General features: G+C 36.4%; 2 protein-coding genes across 5 annotated transcripts in view; one reads left to right on the forward strand and one right to left on the reverse strand.

Annotated features, from left to right (window-relative positions):
- The first annotated feature begins 284 nt into the window (after positions 1-284).
- On the forward strand, positions 285-23,181 carry EIF3M (eukaryotic translation initiation factor 3 subunit M). The gene is made up of 11 exons (XM_045808550.2): positions 285-431; positions 2,919-3,051; positions 4,010-4,148; positions 4,424-4,547; positions 4,706-4,800; positions 15,395-15,478; positions 16,434-16,533; positions 17,140-17,221; positions 21,074-21,217; positions 22,483-22,543; positions 22,989-23,181. Exons 1-11 carry the CDS (start codon positions 390-392, stop codon positions 23,107-23,109), a joined length of 1,125 nt encoding a protein of 374 aa, XP_045664506.1. The 5' UTR covers positions 285-389; the 3' UTR covers positions 23,110-23,181.
- Positions 23,177-24,423, reverse strand: part of CCDC73 (coiled-coil domain containing 73) — a 156,012-nt gene continuing 154,765 nt past the window's right edge. For all 4 annotated transcript variants that reach the window (XM_087854731.1, XM_087854732.1, XM_045808554.2 and 1 more), the window contains one exon: positions 23,177-23,803. In XM_087854731.1, coding sequence (XP_087710857.1) covers positions 23,582-23,803 — 222 coding nt within the window. In that variant the 3' untranslated portion in view covers positions 23,177-23,581. The remainder of the gene's footprint in view (positions 23,804-24,423) is intronic.

Consider the following 24,423-nt stretch of genomic DNA (forward strand, 5'->3'; position numbering starts at 1 on the left):
CTGGCTGGCAGAGGCGGCTGTGGCTGCAAAGAACAATTTTAAGCAGAATTTTCGTAGACCGGACTGGCTTAAGATTTCAGGGAGGAGGTGAGGTAAGGTGCAAGAAGTGAGTTCACGCGAAGGATAAATAGGCGACACCATTCTAAAGGTTGGAAGCGAGAGGTGGTGTCAGCACCTGGCCCTGTACAGAGCGTCCGCGAGACTCGCCCTACCGCGTGCGCTCCGTCCCCCGCGCGCCGTGGGATCGACCCCCTGGCCCCGCCTATCTCGATGACCCCGCCCCGCAGGGTAACCCGGAAGCGGTTGTGAGGCACCCCCGCGAGCTGCCGCTCTCTTTCCGGTCGGCGTGGTTTTGCGAGTGGAGCGACCGCCGTGCCCGGGCCTTCAACATGAGCGTCCCGGCCTTCATCGACATCAGTGAGGAAGATCAGGTGTGCTCTCAGGCCCCGAGTATCTCCGGGGTGGGATTGGGGGAGTCTCAGGAGGGGCTGAGCCAGGACCGGGCGGGCGGAACGCCGCCCCGCGGAGCCCGCTCCGGGGCTGAGAGCCGCGGCTCCCTTCCCACACACTAGAGTAGGGAGGCTGTGGGGCTAGTTTCCGGCCTGGAGCTGAGTTAGCCCGCCGACCGTCGGTTCCAGCCCTTGGCCCGAGACTTTACGGCCAGCTTCGTGGTTGGCGTCAGGACTCTTCTAGTCCGTGTCACTTCTGACGACACCACTTTTTGACTGGGAATGGTGTCTGCTTCCGTCTCCCAATTGCAGCCACATCCGGAGTGGGAGGTTGCGAATCTTTAGACGACGTAAGCAATCTAGGAAAAAATTATTTTGTATTGAAGCTGAAAATAGTTTTATTTTGTGATCACAGAGGCAAAGGTGACCCTATTTTAAACGGAGGCCATATTATATATTCTTTGTTGTGCAAGAGTGAGAGTTCTGAAACCTGAAAAAAAACGTCCCTTTCATAAACCTCATGCTTTGAGGCATACATCTGGTGAACCATCGTAATATTTTAAAATTTTTTATTTCGGGCTTGGTCTTTTGTATGCCTGGCTGATACTTCTCATTTTTCCCATAACAAAAGTTAAAACTTCAGTTGATGGAGTTAAGCGAAACCTGAAATTATTTTCTCTAAGTTAATTTTGTAGAACTGAAAACCATATTCTGTGAAGTCGTAGGTGTTGTTTTGTATTTTTTGCTACTCCACTAACATGGAAATTTGGTTTTCATAAAGGAAAACACCATTACTATTATAAGATAACTCTCAGAATTACAGACGTTGCTCCCCCCTCCCCCCCCCATGGCAGAAGTGCAGATCCTCAGTCCAGAAGGACCAGTAAGAATGGGAAATGAATGGCCGGGTGGGTGCAGTGGATAAGGTTGGGAAGGAGTTGAGCATATTAGAAAGGAAAATGTGGAAAACAAGGAAATAAGCATATATGGTTATTAGCGGAATCATGTTACCAACAAATTGGCTATTAGATTACCCCAAAAAAGAATTTGATTTTAACATAGGAAAGAATTTGTAGATGTAGGAAGTTGTTGGCCTTATTTTAGTTTTAAAGAGTCATTTCTAGTTAGGTTATGCTGCTTTTGTAATACATCAGTTTGACACCAGCCATTCCTTTCAGGTAGATATGTGATTGCTTCAGAAGTTCAGCTTTGGTCAAATTCTGTGTTTGAGTAGAGTAGGAAATGGAGTTCAGAATTTCGTCTTTTCCTTTACTTGTCCTACACCACAACTACTTGTAGCCAGTGAGGATGACAGATAAAAACAATAAACTGTTGATTGAATGGTTCTTAGGAAAAGTTTGCTTTCTATCGACAAAGCAGAAGCTGAAAAAAATGCTTTCTTGTGGGGTTTTTTTCTTTTTTGACCATATTGTGTTTCCTTCATAGAAAAACATGTTCCCCACTAGCGTTTTTATGCTCTTTGATATGGTGATAGTTGTTCCATGAAATCTAGTTTATAATACCAACTCATAGGTGAAATTACTGTGTTATGTGAAAGGATAGCGTCATCAGATCTACAGATTTAACGTACCTTTTGTAGGTAGCCAAACATATTTGTGGGTTTAGAAAATGTGATACCTGTGCATTTACTAATGGTATCCTTTCATCTCCTTGCTTAGGTTTTTCATTTTATTACCTTAAGTACCATCTACATTCACATTTGGCTGCCATAAATACCAAGCCCTCAAAAGAGCACCTTACTAAATATTATGTATATGCTTTAGAGTATAAAATATCTCAATACCTGGATGTGGTACTGTAGTTATAGGTCCCAGGATGCTCTCAGATCTAGATAGGTATTTTGCATTCTAAAAAATTAATTACAAAGTAGATCCAATTTGAAAAGTACTATATTCAAGACAACATTCAAAGGCATCACCTTTTTATCTTTGTGTGTTCCAAAATGCTAGTCTTGTATAGGTTCTCAAACATTTTAACAAATGATTACCTTCTTGCCAAGGTAATGGCAAATGTCTGTAACTTTTTAAAGTAGCTCCATTATGTATACTTGAGAGCAATAAAATTTCATTTCTTTAAAACAGGTTGAATTTGCCAGGTGAGATTAATTATCCTCCACACACAACCCCCTCAGAAACACTTTGGTATATATTAGAAGTTTTTGCTGTTTACTGGAAGTTCAGCAGCATATAGGTGATGAGAGAAATTCTGAAGGTGATCCTTGTGGGTCATAGTGGGTTTGTGTAGCCGCTTGGTTTTGTAGAGGAAAACCTGTGGCTCCTGTGGGGTTGTGATGGGACTGAGGTGAGGGAGAGGCACTTCAACATAGTAATTTAAAGTTGTTAAGTATAGTATTTTCTTCCTACTTTTTCAAAGAAAGAATGGTTTGAGATCTTGAATTTTGGCATTGTTGGTTTTAGAGACGTATAGCAATCTTACTTGATTCAACAGGCTGCTGAGCTTCGAGCTTATCTGAAATCTAAAGGAGCTGAAATTTCAGAAGAGAACTCCGAAGGTGGACTTCATGTAGATTTAGCTCAAATTATTGAGGCCTGTGATGTATGTCTGAAGGAAGATGATAAAGGTTTGTTTTTAATTTTTTTGTAATATTTCTTACTAATCAGAAAGGATCTACTTTTACATTTTTCTTATAAATTATATTTGTCTTAGAACTGTTAAGCCCTGTTTTTTTTTAATCTTTGCACGTAGTTTCAGGTTATTCTAATCTGTTACACCTGTGAAGTAAGCTTATTTTGAGAAAACATCTTTTTTAATAGGTCATGTTTTTTGAGTGTTAAGTGCATATACTCAATACTGATAATTTCAGAATGAACTGAAGAAAAGTGAAGCTCTTATTTCCTTTTCATAGGTTTACACTAATATCAAATGGGATATAATTTCAGGTAATCTAAAAGACAGTTATTTAAATAATTTAATTATTTGGCTGATTCCCTATTTATTTACATAAAATGGGAAATTTTGAAAATTCGGAGTCCTGTAATCTTAAGTTAAAGTTTGAAATTAAATTTGGTTTGTAGTTAATATCTTACAGTCAAAAAGCAATCACCCAGCCAGGAAGTTGACTGCTTTCATTTCTCAGTAATTTCCTATTGATATGTAAAAGTTTTCTTTACTTGGGAAAGCATTCTAACTTAAGACCGAACCAATAACTTCCAAATGATTGAATATCTTGCCAGTAAAAATTGAAACCATATATATAGACATGCATATCAGTCTTCTGTTTTACAGGTTGAAAACCAAATCTTAGATAATAATTTCCTTTTTCTTTAATAAAATGTACACAGCCCTTTCTGAATGTTAGCTGTACAACAGAACTGGTTTCATGTATAATATATTTTTAGCATAATGCACACCATTGAAGGAAAAGTGTCCTCTGGAACTGTTTTACAGTAGCCAGATTACATCTTCCTAAAGTGTCTTATGTTTAATGGTCTTTGATATATTAAAACACTGGAAATTCATATTTAATTAGACACATTAAGTATGATAGTATCACTGTTGTGTTATCCATACATGTGTAGATGTTGAAAGTGTGATGAACAGCGTGGTGTCCCTCCTATTGATCTTGGAACCAGACAAGCAAGAAGCTCTGATTGAAAGCCTGTGTGAAAAGCTGGTCAAATTTCGGGAAGGTGAACGCCCATCTCTGAGACTGCAATTGTAAGTTAAGAACTGAAAGAGGCTCGGTTTTTCAAGAGGCTCTTTTTACGTCGCTGTCATTTAATGGTTAAAAACAAGAATTATGGAACTTGACTGTCAACTGTGACTCTTAACTAATTGTGTGACCTCGGACAAGTCATTTAACCTTTCTGCGCCCCATTTCCCTCCTTGTAATGTGATATTATTAATGGTGTCTCAGGTTTCTTGTGAAAGCAGATAATCTCAATCATCATAGTTACTGATCTCAAACACTGTTTTGTTTATTTGTTAATCAGGCTAAGCAACCTTTTCCATGGGATGGATAAGAACACTCCTGTAAGATACACAGTATATTGCAGCCTCATTAAAGTGGCAGCATCTTGTGGGGCCATCCAGTATATTCCGACTGAGCTGGATCAAGTGAGTTACTATGTGGAATACTACTTGTTGTGCTTATAAGAAGTGTAGAATATGTTATAACTAAAATAACAAATATGTATGTTCTAAATGTTACCTTTTAAATGACGAAATTGTATTCAGCTGTGTCATTAAATTTCCTCCTCTTGTCAACCTTGTAGGTGAGAAAATGGATTTCTGATTGGAACCTCACCACTGAAAAAAAACACACCCTTTTAAGGCTCCTTTATGAGGCACTTGTGGATTGTAAGAAAAGGTATTCCGAATTAACATACTAACTTAAAACTTCACAGACAGTCTAAATTGGGGCTGTTTTTAAAAACAAGTAGAGTGATTTGGCTCTGTTTTGTTCTCCACAGAGTTGCTGTAAATGTATTTCTGTAAATTTCACCTACTAAGTTAAACACACCTACAAAGTTTAAAATAGTTTTCTATTTTCTATTTCTCTAAACGTTTTAAAAGCAGAACTTGCTTTTGTTCTAAAAATGGTACAGCTGATGTCTTAGTACGGGGTAGTGCTACCACTTTTGTTTAGTGATAGTGAGGGTCTATTAGTCAAAGTTTCCACAATCAGTCTCTTATATAAACAGTGCCCCCAAGATCAAATTTTGCAATAGACTCTACTAAATGAGTACCTCTTGGGCTTCTGCAAGGTCTTGGGTTTCTAGGGTTTGTAATTCAGCCTAGCAAAACTTCATGCCTGAAATACGTATTCTATATATCCAGTTTTAGGATGCTTACCAAATGATAGGTTTGGCTCAGTTTTCAGAACTTGGGTTAAAAGATAATCTTACCTTTTTGACCTAGCTTTTCAATTTCTCTCTTCAGATAATGGATAAATACTTTTAGAAAAAGTAAACAGTCTTCCCTTTAGTTTTATTATTGTGCAGTTTTTATACTGGCTTTTAGTGCTGGGTATTTAATGTATTAGAGATGGTCAACAAGGTTAATAAGTTTCTGTTATAAGTAATGTAAACTTTTTGCAACTATTTAAATTTAACAATATAAGAGGAAATTTTTGTTGTGAAAGTTGGAACATTTTATTATAGAAGAGAAGCAGTGGGTATTGCACGAATAGCCTGTTTCATTCTGATCAGTGGCTACCACCTATTGTATGTTGGCAGACTTAGGACAGCATTCTAGCCAGTAGTCAGTAAAGTATTAAGAGTAAATAGTTTATAACAAAGACCATTTCAAATGGAGAGAATAAAGCTGTTAGAGAAAGAATCCTTATTTTCATTCACACTTCAGATGGGCAGGCTGTGCATCCAGACTACTGGGATTCAAATCTTGACTTTCCTACTTGTATGACTAAGTAAATTTCTTACCATCTCTGTAACTCAGTTTCCAGTTTCAGAGTGGAAATAATAGTAATACTTACCTCATAGGGCTGCTGAAAAACAAGATGATAATATTCATAATAGTTTTCAACACAGTGGTGCAATATTGGGATAGCACTCAGTAAAAGTTAGATATTCTTACTATCCTTTTCATTTTTAGAGCTCACCTTTAAGAAGTTAGTCTTTTTTCTGGTAGAGTATTTTAAAATGATGAGTGTTATGGTTTCCCTCTGAATGGCTAGTGCTTATCAGAGATAATGACTACTCCCTGGGTGATTTCTCTAATTGCTGTTTAGTAGGTCCTCAGTCTGGTATAAGTAGAAGGGAAGTGACTAATGTTCTAAGGAATTCCAAATCTAATTTTCAGAGAAATTGAAATAGGACGTCAGTACCCATCAATGCTCTGCTGGACATGTCCTAATGTTAACATACTAGAAAACACTTACAGTATTTGGCACAGATGATCACTTTTTCCTTCTTGAAACATTTTCTTCAGCTGGTTTTTGGGGACTCCTCCCCCTCATTTATTGAAGTGTAGTTGACATACTATATATTTCAGGTTTACAGCATAGTGATTCTGCATTTATCTACAAGGGGCTCCTCTCTCGATTCTTCTCTCTCTCTCTCTTTTTAAAGATTTATTTGAGAGAGAGAGCACACATGAGTGAGAATGGGGGTGGGCAGAGGGAGAGAATCTTCAAGCAGACTCCCTGCTGAGTGCAGAGCCTGAAGCGGGGGGCCCAATCTCAAGACCCATGAGATCCACCTGAGCCAAAGTCAAGAGTCAGACACTTAACTGACTCAGCCACCCAGGCGCCCATCAAGTCTTCTCTTCATTCACAACTTGTTTGTGGGTTCCTCCTTGGGACTTTTTCTGCTCAGTTACATTCATTCCCTGTGCACGTTGTTTGTATTTTTTTTTCTTTTTTGCTGAGGTGAGGCTGAATACATGCAGGACCGTTTTTTGTATTGTTGAGTTATTAAAGTTCAGTACGAGATACTTCCCATCCCTGTCCTCACCTACTAAAATGCCAGTGGGGCTTCCCAGTCGTTAGAGCAGCTGCAGCAGCTCCCGAGCACTTGCAGAGGCTCTGGAGGCCACCCGGTTGAGAGCCACTGCTGCCTAAGTGCTTTCATTCAGTCGCGTGCCTTTAAATACTGTTTGTATGCCAGTGATTTTCACATGTTTATCTCCTATATTTCTCTTCTGGACTCCAAATATCTTATCTATTCCTGTTTAACATCTCTATTTAGATACTCAAAAGACATCTCGTACAACTACTGCAAAAGTGAACCTTTTTTCCTTCTAAATCTTTTTTTACTTTCTCCAACTCAGGAAATGCCATTTCTGTGCTTCTAGTTGCTCAGAACCCAAAACTGGGATTCCTTTATGGTTTCTCTTTTTGTCTTAAACTCCATATCTTATCCAGTATCAAATCTTGTCAGCTCTGATAAATCTAAAGTCAGTCCAACTTCTCACTATTTCCATTGCCGCCTTGTGGTCCAAGCTCTCATTATTTCTTATTTAGATTTTTGAAGTAGCCTCTTTAATGGTCCCTGTTTGAGTCTTGTCCCCCTACAGCTTGTTCTTAATACAGCTTAATAGCTAATACCACTGCCAGAAAGTTCTATTTAATATGGAAGGTCAGATTGTTTTTCCCCTTTATTCAGAACCCTCCAGTGGCTTCTTTGGGAGTAAAGGCCAAGCTGGCTCCAGAATCTTAGTGTACTGGCCTTTCTGCCTGGAGCACTCTTCTCTCGTTAGCCATGTGGCTCCCTCCCTTCTTCAAATGTGTTCCCTTGTTATTTCATCAGAAAAGTCTTCTGTGGCTGTCTGTGTATATAACAATATCTTCCCTACACCCTTGCGTTGTTTTTGTTTCTCTCATCCCTATTTCATTATTTCCCCCTTGTGCTTCTTACTAACAGACTTACTATATTTTAATGTTTATTATCCGTCCCGACTAAAATATAAGTTCATGAGGGCAGGGACTTTAATTCATTACTCAGCATCTGACACATGGTAGATACTCTGTATTTGTTAAATGAATGACTGTTTATGAAATATGTTGCAAAAGCAGTGGCTACAAAAGTAGAGATGTACAAAAGCACATGAAGTGGTGATTTATGGAACTAGAGTGCATGCCCTTCCCAAAGGCTCTCAAAGGCTTTTAGATTAAAAAATGTTAAAACACTTTGCAAGTATAAGATTCCTGGCTTTTCCCCCTATTTCTGATGTTACGGAAATTAGTGTTCAGTATTTGAGTGTTGGCTCCTTCATTTCTAAGAATAGATGCAGTCCAGTGGTCACTGTACAATCCCTGTTTTCCTCCACCTCTCAGCACCATGTGACCATGGTACCCCTTCCCTCATAGAAACTGCTCTTGACTTGGATGATGCCTCTCCTTGTTTTTCTCCAATCTCTTTGGCAGTTCATTCTCAGGCACCTTTGTAAATTATTCTTTCTCTGTTCCATTAAATACTGTTACTCAAGATTTTGTCCTAGGACCCTTTTCTCACTCTGCCTGGGTCATCTCATCTATTCCCATGGCTTCTGTCATCTAATGAATGGGCATCCATGTCTTTTTTTTTTTTTTTTAAGGTTTTATTTATTTGACAGCGAGAGCGTGCACACGCATACACGAAAGCAGGCAGAGGGAGAAGCAGGCTCCCCACTGAGCAGAGAGCCTGACATGGGGCTCGATCCCGGGACGCCAGGATCATGACCTGAGCCAAAGGCAGCCGCTTAACTGACCGAGCCACCTGGGCACCCTGACATCCATGTCTTTAACTCAGGCTTCTCTTCTGTACCTTGGATCTTTGTGTTCAAGCGCTTTCTACCTTTTTCTGCATGTTTCCACTCAGACATGGCACATAGCTGCCTCAAACTCAGTGTGACCAAAATGAATTTGTCATTTTCTCTCTCTAAATTAGTCTCTTTGTTTGAGTGAAACATCTTGAAGTGTAATCTGTTTTCTCCTGTCTGCAACCATAATGATTTTGTGAAATAACAAGTTTCAGCAAATTTTTCTTTAGGATGTATTACAAAATTCATAGCATGTAAGACCTTTCTGATACGGGCTCCTAGGTTACCTACTGAGGTAGCTTGGGCTTGGTGAATGTGTTGATAATCATCATGCCGTTTCTGTGTGGTGTGTTGACAGACTACAGAAACTTTGCTCTGTTTAATGGATATTCCCTCCCTCCATTTTCTCCCAGTACACAGACCTTTCGTTTTGTTATCGCACGCAAGACAGTGAACCTGTGTTAGCTGTAAGAGCACCCTGCTCTTTCCCAGTCTAGACCAGGGGCTGGCACCTTTTTGTATGGCCCACAAGCCAGAAATGGTTTTTACTATTTTAAATGGTTAAGAAAGAAAATGAAAGGGAGAATAATATTTCATGACATAGGAACATTATACAAAATTCAAATTTCAGTGTCCATAAAATTTTATTGGAACACAGTCATATTTACTCATTTAGGTATTGTCTGTGGCTGCTGTTGCCAAGACTAGAGTAGTTGAAGCAGAGACCATATGGCCTGCAAAGCCTAAAATACTTACTGTCTGGCTCTTCATAGAAAGTTTGCCTACCCTTGGTCTAGATGACCTACATTCAACTTCATTTCTCTGCCTAAAGTACTACTCTCATGTTTAGATTAAATGCCTCTCTTCTACAGCACCCTCTACTTTTATCATGGCGCGTAACAGCCTTTGTTTTGAGAGGTTTGAAAGGTGTACGCTCAGTGAAGGGTGAGGAACCTTACCTGTCAACCATTGTGCATGCCCAGGGTGTTTGGCACATTATGGGCCCTGGATGGATAAATGCTACCCACCCTAAGGAAGCAGAAGAGAATAGCTACTTTATTTAAATACAAGTTTCTTTAAATAAATAAAGTTTCTGTCACACTGCTGATTTAAATCTTAAGATTTGATTTTTGCCCAGTATAATAAAATGTAATTTTCTTTCCTGCTTCTCAGAATTCTGAGATTCACTTTGCCCTTTTAGTAAGAATACTTATATTCTTACTAATACATAAATATTTATATACTATGGGTTTCCTCCATTATTTTACTTATATTAGTGGTTGGTAAGTGCAAATCGTGGAACATTTTTTTGAGCCCTGATTGTATGTCAGATACGCACTTTAAATGGATTCTTTTATCTGATATCTGTGAATTCAGATTTCTTTACCTGATAAGATATATCAGGTTGAAATATATTGTGGCTGTTAAAACTGGAAAATGAAATTCACATGTGCTTGTAGAGTATCACAAGATTATGAACAGTGAGTAAAACAGGTTTTCATTAAAATTTTCTTCAAATTCTTATAGTTCTATCACTATATATAAGATGCTGGTTACCACGTAACCACTCCTATATTTACTTTTTTTTTTTTTTTTTAAGATTTATTTATTTTAGAGAGGGGGAGCAGGAAGGGAGAGAGGGAGAGAGAATTCCAGGCTGACTCTACACTGAGCACAGAGCCTGTCGCAGGGCTCGATCCACGACCCCGAGATCACGACCTGAACTGAAACCAAGAGTCAGACACTCAACTGACTGTGCCACTGAGGCGCTCCTACATTTGTATATTTTAATAAACCTTAGGTTTGTAGGGAGTTTTAAAATACTTCTTAACTCTTTAAAATAAATTATACAGCTCCTACTGATTTTACCCAAATTGAATTGAGATGTTTGCGGGGGGGAGTGTTTCTAGGAAACAAAAAAAGAAAAAAATTATTTTTCATAATTCAGTAAGTTTTCTATAACTGTCAAGTGATTCATCAGTTTAAAGGAGGAAATAAAGGGTGAAGGTAAACATTTTCTAAGACTTCAAATCGAATGAATACATATTGTGCTTTTCACTGCAACTAAAATCGATCATCTACATAATTTTAAGGATAGTGTAATTGGAAGGATATTTTTAGTAGAGTTATTTAAATATATGGTGTTGGCTCAACTTCAGCCATGCTGTTCTAATAATTTCTAGAACACAAAACTGTTTTCCCACCCAGGCTCTCTGTACTTGGTCTTCCCTGTGCCTGGAAAGTTATCCAGCCTTCCACCTCCAACACACTGTGGCCAATTATTTTACATCCTTTAGATATCATCTTATATGTCATTCCTTCAAAGAGAGACTTTCCCTGTGTACTTCCCTGTCTCTGTTTCTGTTACTCTTTTACATTACCATTTATTTCCTTCATTGCACTTGCGGTGTATGTGTGTGTGTGTTTTTTTAATCCCCCCCCCATCATAATAAGTGTACTCTAATCCCCATGTCCTGTTACACCCATCCCACCACTCACCTCCCCTGTGGTAACCATCAGTTTATTCTCTGTGGTTAAGAGTCTGTTTCTTGGTTTGTTTCTCCCCCCACCCCTCCGTTTTGTTTCTTAAATTCCACGAGTGAGATTATACAGTATTTGTCTTTCTCTGACTTATTCACTTAGTATTTTCTAGCTCCGTCCATGTTGCAAATGGCAAGTGGGTTTTTTTTCTTTTTTATGGCTGAATAATATTCTTGGTGTGTGTGTGTGTGTGTGTGTGTGTGTATATGTATGTATCTTTCTCTTTATCCATTCATCTATTTATGGACGCTTGGGCTGCTTCCATAGTTTGGCTGTTGTAAATTATGCTGCTGTAAACATAGGAGTGTGTGTATCCCTTTGAATTGGTATTTTTGTATTCTTTGGGTAAATACCCAGTACTATGATTGCTAGATCATAGAGTAGTTCTTTTTAACTTTTGGAGGGACCTCCATACTGTTTTCCATAGTGGCTGCACCAGTTTGCATTCCCCCCAACAGTGCACGAGTTCCTTTTTCTCCACATCCTCGCCAACACTTCTTTCTTGTGTGTTTGATTTTAGCTATTCTGACAGGTGTGAGGTAACATCTCATTGTAGTTTTGATTTGCATTTCTCTGACGATGAGTGATGTCAAACATCTTGTCACGTGTCTGTTGACATCACCCATTTTTTAATTGGATTATTTGTTTTTTTGGGTGTTTGAGTTATATCAGTTCTTTATAGATTTTGGATACTAACCCTTTATCGGATATGTCATTTGCAGATATCTTCTCCCATTCTGTAGGTTGCCTTTAGTTTTGTAATTTGTTTCCTTTGCTGTGCAGAAACTTTTTATTTATGAAGTAGTTCCAGTAGTTTATTTTTACTTTTGTTTCCCTTGCTTTGGGAGACATATCTAAAAAAATGTTGCTATAGCTGATGTCAGAGAAATTACTGCCTGTGGTCTCTTCTAGGATTTTTATGGTTTCAGGTCTCATATTTATATCTTTAATCCATTTTGAGCTTATTTTTGTGTATGGTCCAGTTTCATTCTTTTGCGTGTAGCTCTCCAGTTTTTCCAACACCATTCATTTTTCCCCATTGGATATTCTTTCCTCCTTTGTCAAAGATTAATCATCCATGTGATTGTGGGTTTGTTTCTGGGTTTTCTGTTCCATTGATCTGTATGTCTATTTTTATGCCAGTAATGTACTGTTTTACGTTTTTATTTTTATTTTTTTAAGTACCGTACTGTTTTAACTGTGTCTTTGTAATATAACTTGAAGTCTGGAATTGTGACACTTCCAGTTTTTTTTTTTTTCAAGATTGCTTTGGCTGTTTTGAGGTTTTTTTGTGGTTCCATACAAATTTTAGCATTGTTTGTTCTAGCTCTGTGAAAAATGCTGTTAGTATTTTGATAGGGAGTGCGTTAAATGTGTAGAATGTTTTGGGCGGTATGGACAGTTTAACAGTGTTTGTTTTTCCAGCCCATGAGCATGGAATGTCTTTCCATTTCTTTGCGTCGTCTTGAATTTCTTTTATCGGTGTTTTATAGTTTTCAGAGTAGAGGTCTTTCACCTCTTTGATTAAATTTATTCCTAGTTATTTTGTTTTTTTGTGTGATTGTAAATGAGATTGTTTTCTTAGTTTCTCTTTCTCTTGCATCATTATTAAATGTATAAGAATGCAGCACATTTCTGTACGTTAATTTTGTATCCTGTGAATTTACTGAATTCATTATCAGTTCTAGTAGTTTTTTGGTAGAGTCTTTCGGGTTTTCTGTATATAGTATCAGGTCATCTGCAAATAATGAGAGTTTTACTTCTTCCTTACCAATTTGGATGCCTTTTATTTTTTTATGTTGTCTGATTGCTATGTCTAGGACTTCCAGTACTATGTTGAATATAAGTGGTGAGAGGTGGACATCCTTATCTTGTCCCTGGCCTTAGGGGGAAGGCTCTCAGTTTTTCACCATTGAGTATTTTGTTGGCTGTGGGTTTTTCGTATAAGGCCTTGTTTATGTTCAGGTATGTTCCCTCTCGATCTGCTTTGCAGAGGGTTTTATCACAAATGGATGTTGTACTTTGTCAAATGCTTTTTCTGCATCTATTGAAATCATATGGTCTTTATCCTTTCTCTTATTGGTGTGATGTATTACACCGAATGATTTGCAGATATTGAACCACCCTTACATCCCTGGAATAAATCCCATTTGATCAGAGTATGATTTAATGTATTGTTGGATTTGGTTTGCTAATATTTTCTTGAGGGTTTTCGTATCTATATTCATGAGAGATACTGGCCTGTAGTTCTCCTTTTTTGTGATGTCTTTATGTGGGTTTGGTATCATGCCTCATAGAGTGAATTTGGAAGTTTTTGTTTCCTATTTTTTGGAATAGCTTGAGAAAAATAGGTATTAACTCTTTAAATGTCCCGTAGAATTCACCTGCAAAGCCATCTGGTTCTGGACTTTGTTTTTTGGGAGTTTCTAAATTACTGATTCAATATCATTGTTGGTAATTGGTCTGTTCAAATTTTCTATTTCTTCCTGCTTTAGTTTTGGTAGGTTGTATGTTACTAGGAATTTACCTATTTCTTCTGAGTTGTCCAATTTGTTTGCATATAAGTTTTCATGATGTTCTGTTACAATTATTTATTTTGTGGTGTTGTTATTTTTCTTCTTAGTGATTTTGTTTATTTGGGTCCTTTTTTTTTTTTTTTTGATGTGTCTTGCTAAAAGGTTTATCAATTTTGTTGATCTTTTCAGAGAATGAGCTCCAGGTTTCATTAATCTGTTTTGTTGGTTTTTTTTTAAGTTTTTATATCATTTATTTCTGCTCTCATCTTTATCATTTCCTTCCTTTTCCTGGGTTTGAGTTTTATTCTTTTACCACCTCCTTTAGGTGTAAGGTTTAGGTTGTTTGTGATTTTCTTGCTTCTTGCGAGATAGGTCTGTATTGCTATAAACTTCCCTCTTATTACCACTTTTGCTACATCGCAAAGATTTTGGACCATTGTGTTTTCATTTTCACTTGTTTCCATGTAATTTTTGATTCTTTGATTTCTTGGTTGACCGATTCATTGCTTACAAGCATGTTATTTAACCTCTATGTACTTGTGCTTTTCTCAGATTTTTTCTTATGGTTGATTTCTAGTTTCATAGCATTGTGGTCAGAAAAAATGCATGGTATGACTTTTTTTTTTTTTTTTTTTAATTTGTCGAGACTTGTTTTGTGGCCTATTCTGTGATCGGTTCTAGAGAATGTTATTTGTGCACTTGAAAAGAATGTGTATTCTGTTTTAGGATGGAATGTTCTGAATATAGCTGTTAAATCCATGTGGTCCAGTGTGTCATTCAAAGCCACTGTTTCCTTGTTGATTTTCTGTTTGGATGATCTGTCCATTGATGTAAGTGGGGTGTTGAAGTCTCCTACTATTACTATATTATTATCGTTTTTTTTTTTAATGTTATTAACTGTTTTATGTATTTGGGTACTCCCATGTTGGGTGCATAAATATTTACAATTGTTATATCATCTTGTTGGATTTTCCCATTGATGATTATATAGTGTCCTTTTTTGTCTCTTGTTATGGTTTTTGTTTTTAAGTCTGTTTTGTCCAATATAAGTAAGTATTGCTACCTAGGCTTTCTTTTGACATCCATTTGCATGTTGAATGTTTCTCCGTCCCGTCTCTTTCAGTCTGTGCAGGCATCTTTTGGTCTGAAATGAGACTCTTGTAGGGAGAATGCAGATGGGTCTTGTTTTTTTTTTTTAATCCACTCAGTCACCCTCTGTCTTTTGATTGGAGTGTTTAGTCTCTTTTAACATCCAGAGTAATTATTGATAGATATATATTATTGCCAATTTGTTACTCATTTTGTGGTTGTTTCTGTAGATTTTCTCTGATCCTTCTCTTTCTTTCATGGTTTGTTGGCTTTTAGTGATATACGTGGATTCCTTCTTCTTTATTCTTTGCATATCTCTTCCTGGTTTTCATTTCTGGCTGCCGTCATGGCACTTACTTGTTAGTTGTTATTTTTCCTTAGTCCTCAGTCTTTCCTACTAGAAGGAAAGTTCCATGATTTTTCCCATAGGGCAGGACATGTCTCTTGGTCACCATTGTATGTATCATCAGCATAGTATTTGGCATTTAGTAAATATTTTTGAGTGAATGAATGGCAGTAATGATATTCTGAAATTCCTAAAGCAATATTTCTTTTTAGTGATGCCGCTTCAAAAGTCATGGTGGAATTGCTAGGAAGTTACACAGAGGATAACGCTTCCCAGGCTCGTGTTGATGCCCACAGGTAATGTTGAACACGGTGTCTGTGTGATGGAAGCTACCTGCAGTTTGGAGATAGAGCTACAGCAGAAATTATGTTTGTGTCTCCCAGTGATCCAGAGCCATTTGATACTGTGTGCTCTGTGGTGATTCCAATGTAGATACTAAAATCCAGGGCTTGGTATTGGAATAACCACGGATTGTATGTGGAATAGCCACATAATATTTTCTGTTTAGGGTATTGCTGAATTGGTGTGATGACCCCAACCTGAGAAGTAGAACCTAATATTGGGTTGATTTTATCTTGATATTAAGGTATAGAGATGAGGAAAAGTTGGCGGCATGCTGAAAGTTAGCCCATTGCTAATGAGAATAAGGGCTTCAAACCATCAGTAGCAATATTAATGGAATCAGTTTTTTAAATCTGTGAAATGGAAATAATAATTTCTCTATAGGGTATGGCTTCACAGGGACCTAGGTGTTGCTAGAAAGTGTACTAGTGTATGGGAAAGATCTTTAACTCTGAGGTAAGACTGCCTGCATTCAAATACTCTATTACTTAATTAGTACTTATCAGACAAGTTCTTTCTGAGCCTGTTTCATCATTGATAACAGGTATGATAATATCGTATGTCAGGGTGTTGGGAGGATTAAGTAAGGTAACACACGTACCGCACTTAACTCAGTGTCTCGCATATGGGAAGATGCTGCTGCTGTTTTAGTTACTCTTTGATTATTTTGGTCATGTTTTCTCTCCTATGTTTTTGTCTACAGATACTTTATTATTTTGTTAAAACAGATATACTTGATAAAGAGATTTATTGGCCTATTTTAATGGCAGTCCTGTAGCTTTTTTTATGTTGTGTATATTGACCTCTTAGATATTTTACTGAATTAAATATATTTTGCAATCTGTAAAAATTGGTGAAAAGTTCCTGAATCTCAGGAGTCTGAGCTTGCATTTTTGTTTTTTAATAAAGGTGTATTGTACGAGCATTGAAAGATCCAAATGCATTTCTTTTTGACCATCTTCTCACTTTAAAACCAGTCAAATTTTTGGAAGGCGAGCTTATTCATGACGTAAGTACTGTATCTTTAATGTGGAAAATGTTCTCTTTTCCTAAATACAATATACTGAAGCAGAACTCTTTTTCTTTGTATTCATGAACATGACAATTAGATCTGGAAAGAGAACTGTTTATTTTTTTTGTATCAAGAACAGAATAAAATTTAGGACCAGCCTTTTTTCCCAATCACTGAGCGTACCTGTTCTTTCTCCCTTTCGTTCATCTCCATACTTGCCTGGCTGTTAAGAACTTAAATAATACAAATTTCTTTTTATATGTAGTATCAGGTAGCCCCAATTAGGAAGATAAATCCTATACTTAAAAACACATGAACACACTTTTCAGGTATAAGTATAAATACATTTTGGATCAGTTTCCGTTTGTATTATGCTGTTCCCACCATCTTTCAGGGTCAGCTCACTTAGAGCTCACTGTATTTACTGATTCTTCATCTAAGTGAGTCTTAATGAAAGCACATGGTTTAGATGGTAATTTGATCAAACCAATTGCTGTTTCTGCACTGAAGGAGAGCCTTACTGCTGAGTTAATAACTTAAAAATATCTTGAGTATAAATCTCGATTCTGTATTGAATATTATATCTTTATTTTCTGTCTGTAGCTTTTAACCATTTTTGTGAGTGCTAAATTGGCATCATATGTCAAGTTTTATCAGAATAATAAAGACTTCATTGATTCACTTGGTAAGTTTTGGAGTTTATTCTTTGTTGGGGTATAAAGAAAGATGGGAACATGCTGTTCTAGAACTCTCATGTACTGTAAAATCCAACAAATAGGACTGGCCTTTTGTTTAGAGTACCCTAACCAGTGGTGTATGATAGAACAGCAGCAAACAGGTGGACAGTTTAAAAGATTACTCGGAATGAATTGGGAATCAAAAATACAAGGGTAGGAAGTAGCATCTGTAGTGGAAAGAGTATAAAACTAGAGTCAGAAAACCTAAGCCATTTTTTCTCTAAGAGTTTGTTGGACTTTAGGCCCTCCTTCCAGGTCTACTGGACCCTGCTTCTTTGAGGTAAAGTTCTAGCAAGAAGCAGGTGTTAGAGGAGATTCGGATAGAAATAGTTCCATTGATACGTGTGTTTTTAAATTGTGGAATGGAGGGTGGAGCAGAAAAGCAGCTTAAAGGATCACCATTACTTTGTTCATAATGGCGACTTTTAGAAGTACTCATTTTAACAGCTGACAAAATTTGATGAATAAAAGCTGCTTTATTATTTAAAATACAATTATTTGTTTGTAAAAGACCCTTATTCCTTTTGTTTTTGGTGATTTTTTTTAAAAAGCCGTAGTTACATAATTGAAACAAATTTTTTTCCCCTGTAATATATTTTATGGTTGGTGCACACTTCCTCCCCAAAATTAACAAATCTAGAAGTGTACATATTGTTAAGCAGATCTTAGTGAAGCTGTAGGTGGAATTAGAAATGGAATTACGTGATGGGAGAAACTTTCTTTACAATTTGTTGAAGACAGCGTTGTCTTAGCTTTATATGATTTTAACCTTTGAATTTTCTTTCTAGAGCATCAGCCTCTGTTTGCCAAACTGAATTTAATCTTATCTTCATTGAGCAAATTCCATATCTATTCAGTATTTATAATTTCCTTCTGGAGCATGTTTTTAACATACTAAAATTACAAAGAGAAAAGTTAGAAAATCTGTAGTTGAACAGATTTAAATTGTTCTAAAACTACCAGTTTTTTGAAAGTGAAGTCAACTATGAAACTGAAGTGCTTTGTTTTTCTGCTAGGCAATAATCAAGACACCTTAGAGGTTGGTTATATTTTCCATGTTAATATTGAATTGTTAGTCTCCTGGTTTGAGAGATAGATGAACTCATTTATAATCTATTTTGATTATTACTATTAGTCCTCAATTTGGCAATCATTAATTCCTATCACCTGTATATTTTGTGCAGCCATTGGAATTGGGGAAGATTGAATTATTCTGAACATAATAAGGCATTTAAAATATACCAAGATAAAGTAGATGCAAGTATGTTTGTGTAGAATGCTTTGCCAGGTGCACTAGACCCAGAAAACCACATTCTGTCCCAGTTAATTTGTTTTGTGGCATGAAGCTATGTGATGGAATGTTAATGTCAGCAACCTCTTTATTTACGCACCAAGGAAAAAGGAGTAGTAATTAACACTTTGACACTCCCCCATTGATGTGTAATTGACTGTTTCAAAGGAGCACTGGTTCATAAGCTATTGCATGCATTAAAATTACGTTTTCTATATTGGAGCATTTTAAGACAGGGGTCAGTGACAATGCAGAAATTGCTCAATGATGCACATTTTTTTATTACTGCATTAAGGTTTTGACATATTAGTAATGAATAAATGTTTCCATAAAATTAGATTTTTTTATAACTTTAAAATTGAAATATGACACAGAACACTGTGACTTCCTCTTTGAAGGTAATGTTCTAGTTTCATGAAACAAAGCACATCTTTCTACTAGTCTTTAACTCATACTTCACTGGCTTAATAGTTTTGATTTTGAGAATGAGTTCTAACGTGCAGGTTTCCACACGTAAGATAGATAATGGTTTTACATAATTCACTCTAGAAATAATCTTCATTTCTCTGATAAATTCTTAAATGTGTGTTAAGCTTGTAACTACACAGAGCAGTAAAACAGTATTTTAATTATATCTTACAAACTTTAAGAGTGAGTATCATTTTATCATACTGAAAGCGAAGTATATATGCCGAGAGAACTGCGAATGTTAAGGAATTTTCTTGTATATGAAAATACTGAGAAAAATCTTAAGTAGTTGTTCTCTGTGATAGGAAAAACATAACATTTCTAATTTATGGTGCGAACCGGAAGTCCAGTTTCCTGTTTTGCCTTTAGTTTCTTGAACATGTATGCAAAAAGCTATCTTTTATTAGAAATTTATAAAAGATGCTTTCGGCAAAACATCTTATTAAATGTGTGCATTTTTGGTTTTGCATGTATTGCTAACATTTATTAAAACTGAAAGTCTGGTTACAAATGTCTAGACTCTACAGGTGGCATCACTTTATCAAAACACTTTGTTTTATTAACACTGACAACTTAGGCCAACAGTAAGCATTCTCCTGTGTCAACTGAATTGCCCTAACATGTCTACATGTAATCTGGTGTTATACAGTTGCTACCTTCTTGCTTCAGAAAGTTAATCAGCATCTAATTTGCATTCGTTAATTAGGGTTAATGTGCACTAATTGATTTTTTGATGCTTGTAGATTTCCATTAAACCCAGTTAGCAATACTTACTTGGATACCTCATTCATTTGAGTTATGATGATCATGTTTTTGTTGAATCTGTGCCAAATAGAAGGCCTGCATCATAATTACAGCTAATTAACAGATGATTATGTCCTGTATTAATGGGCTTCCCTTGTCTTCTGCTAATATGTGTTATAAATTTCAAATTTATTTATGGAGTGCTTAGAACTTTTTTAACAATAGAAACTTGGGGCTCTTAATTATTAGAGGGTACATGATCAGTCATTTGCTCAGTTTACATAATTTGAAATTTTAGAGAAAAGGAATGTGTAATTTTAGATTAATTTTTAGAAATTTGTTTTTATAATTAATAAGTTAGCATCAAATCAAGTATATATGATATATTGTGTTATAATTCAGTTTCCACTTAGGAACTGGTAATAATTTAGATAATCAGGATTTGTAAATATGTGTATTACTAGTCATTTATTTTATAAGCAAATGTATTTTTTAGGCCGAGTACTGCCACTTGACTAATGAAGTCATTTAATCTCTTTGCTCTTCACTTTTCTTATTTTTTAAAATGAAAGAATCAGGACTAGGTAATTTTTCTTTTGCGTCTAACAGTTGTTTGTGATCTGAATAATTGTAACAGCATGTTTCACTAGAAGGTATAAGGCAAAATTTGAATTATTTGTACTGTTTTCTACTTTAGGTATCACTGTTAACGGTACTGTTTAATTTTATCTGGTACTAATCAGTGCAGCCTGTAATTGTTAAGTGATGAACACACTTTTGACTTAAGTATTAAATCCAAAGTGAACTGGGAAATGGAATGTTTTCATAACTAAATGTATATGGAAATATTTTAAGGGTTCATGTTTACTAGTAATACACCCAACAAAAAGATAAGGAATCCTGTGTTTAAATGGAGAGCAAATAGCAAAAATAAGCTTAAGTAATTAAAAAAAATGTTCTTATGAAATGAACTCTGTATATTTTATCTCCTAAAATGTGTGACTATAAAAAATGTAAAATGTGCAGAAGTTCTAGGGCTTAAAAAATAGCATTTTATAGGCCGTTCTTAACTTTGAACCTATGACTTGTAGCACTGTAGCAAAGAAATGTAGTTCTAGAAAAATAATTGTAATATTCTGTAATTTTATTATGGGGTCAGTTTATGGTTTGCAAATATAAGCAGCTTTGTCAGAATTAACGCTGTAAATGCTCAATGATTTTTGCCATAAGAGTTGTAATTGTGCGGATCTTTAACTAGTATGGGTGTTCATCAGGCTTTACCCACTGTGTTACTCAGGTCTATTACATGAACAGAACATGGCGAAAATGAGACTGCTTACTTTCATGGGAATGGCAGTGGAAAACAAAGAAATTTCTTTTGACACAATGCAGCAAGAACTTCAGATTGGAGCCGATGATGTTGAAGCATTTGTTATTGATGGTAAGCCAATTAGAATATTTTCATTTTTTCCCTAGAATTTCTCTTTCACCTTGTGGAATATAAGATTTTGTATCTTGGAGTGCCTGGCTCACTCAGGAGCTCATGCAACTCCTGATCTTGGGGTCATGAGTTCAAGCCCCATGTTCAGCATGGAGCCTGCTTAAGAAAACAATAAAAAAAGATTTTGTGTCTTGAAACTGAGTCGTATTCTAACAAAGCTAGGTTCTCTTGTGGCAGATGTGTATGTTTAGACTTGCTTATATTTGTAGTAGAGTGAAAATTCAGTGGAAGTACAAATTGCTTTGTGGTTTTGGTGTTCAGTCCCTCAAAATCATACAGAAGAAAGGCCTTTAGGCAGTATATTATAGTGGTTAAGAGCCTTGATGTTAGTTGGGGCACCTGGGTGGCACGGCGGTTGAGCGTCTGCCTTCGGCTCAGGGCGTGATCCTGGCGTTGTGGGATCGAGCCCCAGAACAGGCTCCTCTGCTATGAGCCTGCTTCTTCCTCTCCCACTCCCCCTGCTTGTGTTCCCTCTCTCGCTGGCTGTCTCTATCTCTGTCAAATAAATAAATAAAATCTTTAAAAAAAAAAAGAAGAGCCTTGATTTTAGTATCAGACCTGGGTTTGAGGACCACGCCTTCCTCCGTGAAACAGGAATGGAGGAGTTACTACGTGGTTGTGAGGATTAAATGAGTTAATGCAGGTAAAGAGTACTTTAGCCTAGTGCCTGGTACATAATGAATGATCTGTAAATATGAATCATCAGTTTTTTATCATTGGCTAGAAGCAGGACCTTTCCTAACAATTACATTGTAATATATGATTTACTTGTTACTCAGATTTTTTTTCTGGGCTTTTTAAAAAAGTTTGAAAGTTGGGGGACTTGTCCAGTCAAGATTAATAAAATGTACAGAACTATTGACATGGTTTCTTTTTAATGCGCTAAGTCTCAAACTGCCCTGCAAAGGAGTAATATTTTATTAGGAAATTAGTGTTTTCCCCCATATGCAATTGTAGGGGAGAACATTTAGAATTCTTAATAAAAACTGTATGTGGTATTTAGTATAGATTCACCCGGCAACCATAGCACAAATGCATAACCTTCCTCTTGGTTCCATCACACTGCTGTGCTTGTTATTAGATTCAGAGGGCCAGTTGATAAAATGTTTGAAAATTGTAACGTTTATTATGGTTTAGTTTTATATCTTAGCTGTTTTTCTTGGGAATTTTCCATATAACATATCATGTAAAATATCTTTTTTCAGCAGTAAGAACTAAAATGGTCTACTGCAAAATTGATCAGACCCAGAGGAAAGTAGTTGTCAGGTAAGACACTTATTAAGACTGCAGCATTCTGTAGAACAATTTAGTTCCGATTATTTCACTTAAATGTTTAGAGAACCAAGGTGGTGTTCTTATCAGTTGACTGTAGTTAAATAGTTGCTATTTATCATAATTTTATTAAAGTTCAGACTGAATGTGATTAGCTTATTTAATGAAAGAGTCCTATTTTCCAGCACATTTCATTTAATGGCTCAGCATTGGCCAGAATACTAATGACTTCTGTGTCTGGTTTATGTAGTTCGGGATCAATATGATAAAAGATTTTTTAAAAAATAATTTAGAATTGTAAGAGAAGAATTAGAAGCTTGGGTCTTCCGTGTATATTTAGCCTTGTTGTTTAACTAGATATGAGTGTGTAGTACTGTAAAAGAGTGCAGGAGGATAAGAAGTTGACTAATAACTTTGTTTCTAATTTTTCGATTTTTAGTCATAGTACACATCGGACATTTGGAAAACAGCAGTGGCAACAACTGTATGACACACTAAATGCCTGGAAACAAAACTTGAACAAAGTGAAAAACAGCCTTTTGAGTCTTTCTGATACATGAATTTTTATGCTATATATAAAATTTTGTTTTTTGGAAAAAATCTAAATCATAGTAAAACAAACTGAAATTTGATTACAGTCTGGACATTTATTGTCTTAAGTTGAAATGTAAAAAGTCACAAGTTTCAGAGGATATAAAGTAATCCATTACAAAGGGGGTCACTATCTTGTGTAATTCGGAAGTTGTGTTCTGCAAGGAAAGGGGTTAAAGGTGCAACAAGAAAGAGCTTTGATGAAAGGATATATGGAGGAAAGCAAATTTAATTAAGGGGAATTTGATGCTAACAGCCATCTTAGCTATCTTACCTGAAGCATTTGTAAAACCATAATGGTAGTATAATTTTATCACATCAAAAGAAATTGGAAAAGTGAGTAACTAAAGCTTTAGGTGCAACATTTTGTTCTAGTCAAAACCTTATTACTGGTATTTCAGTTAACTCAGTTCACCACTGAAAGCATTTATCAACATTCTTTTAATCTGTCATTTTTTCCAACATCTCTTCTGCTTTTCTTTTCTTAGGTTGGTTGTCATTTTCTAAGCTTAGGAAGTTTTCGAGTTCGTTAATTTGATTTCTTACCAGGCTCTGCCAGTCATCTTCACCAGTAGAAGATGCACCCACATCAGTAGGATCTTTAACCCTGGTTGCCTGAAAATGGCTTTGGAGCGGAACTGACTTCAGAGGCTTTATTTTCACCTAGGAAAGACCAAACTTGTTTTGCTTACCATTGAAATAACTTGTTTTTTTTTAAGTTATCAATATGAGTTAAAAGAAAATCCTCACGGCTCTGCAATTATGAGTGTGTGATAAAGCCATCGTTTTTCTTGACTAATTTTCAACAACTACCTTAATTTGGCATGAAAAACCAATAAAAATGTGAATCTGGACGCTTACGTCTATGTAATAGTAGCTCCTTAAGATCCCTAATAGAGTCCAGGGATACCATGAACATTTTCTAAAAGGTCTTGAGCTTACACTGAAAGAAAAGATAATTAAAACAATTGCAAATCAAAATCTGTTTTGTCTGCTGCTCTTCCCTTCCCAAACATGTCTATGTTTTGTATCTTCTGTCAAAGCCAGGGGAAAATTAAAAATGCTAACGGAGGTGAGGGCACCTGGGTGGCTCAGATGGTTAAGTGTCTGCCTTCAGCTCAGGTCATGATCCCAGGGTCCTGGGATCGAGTCCCGCATCGGGCTCCCTGCTCAGCCGGAGGCTGCTTCTCCCTCTCCCCTTCCCCCCTGCTTGAGCTCTCTTGCCCTGTCAAAATCTTTTTTAAAAAATGCTAATGGAGGTAAACTGCAATATAGAAGCTGCC

This window comes from Ursus americanus, chromosome 24, assembly GCF_024610735.1.
Source record: "Ursus americanus isolate L20-20 chromosome 24, mUrsAme1.1.p, whole genome shotgun sequence".
Taxonomy (NCBI): domain Eukaryota; kingdom Metazoa; phylum Chordata; class Mammalia; order Carnivora; family Ursidae; genus Ursus; species Ursus americanus.

Coding starts and splice junctions, on each gene's coding strand:
- EIF3M (XM_045808550.2), top strand. CDS start 390: ATGAGCGTCCCGGCCTTCATCGACATCAGTGAGGAAGATCAG. Junction 4,801..15,394: donor CTTGTGGATTGTAAGAAAAG/GTATTCCGAATT, acceptor ATTTCTTTTTAG/TGATGCCGCTTCAAAAGTCA. Junction 17,222..21,073: donor AGACTTCATTGATTCACTTG/GTAAGTTTTGGA, acceptor TGTGTTACTCAG/GTCTATTACATGAACAGAAC.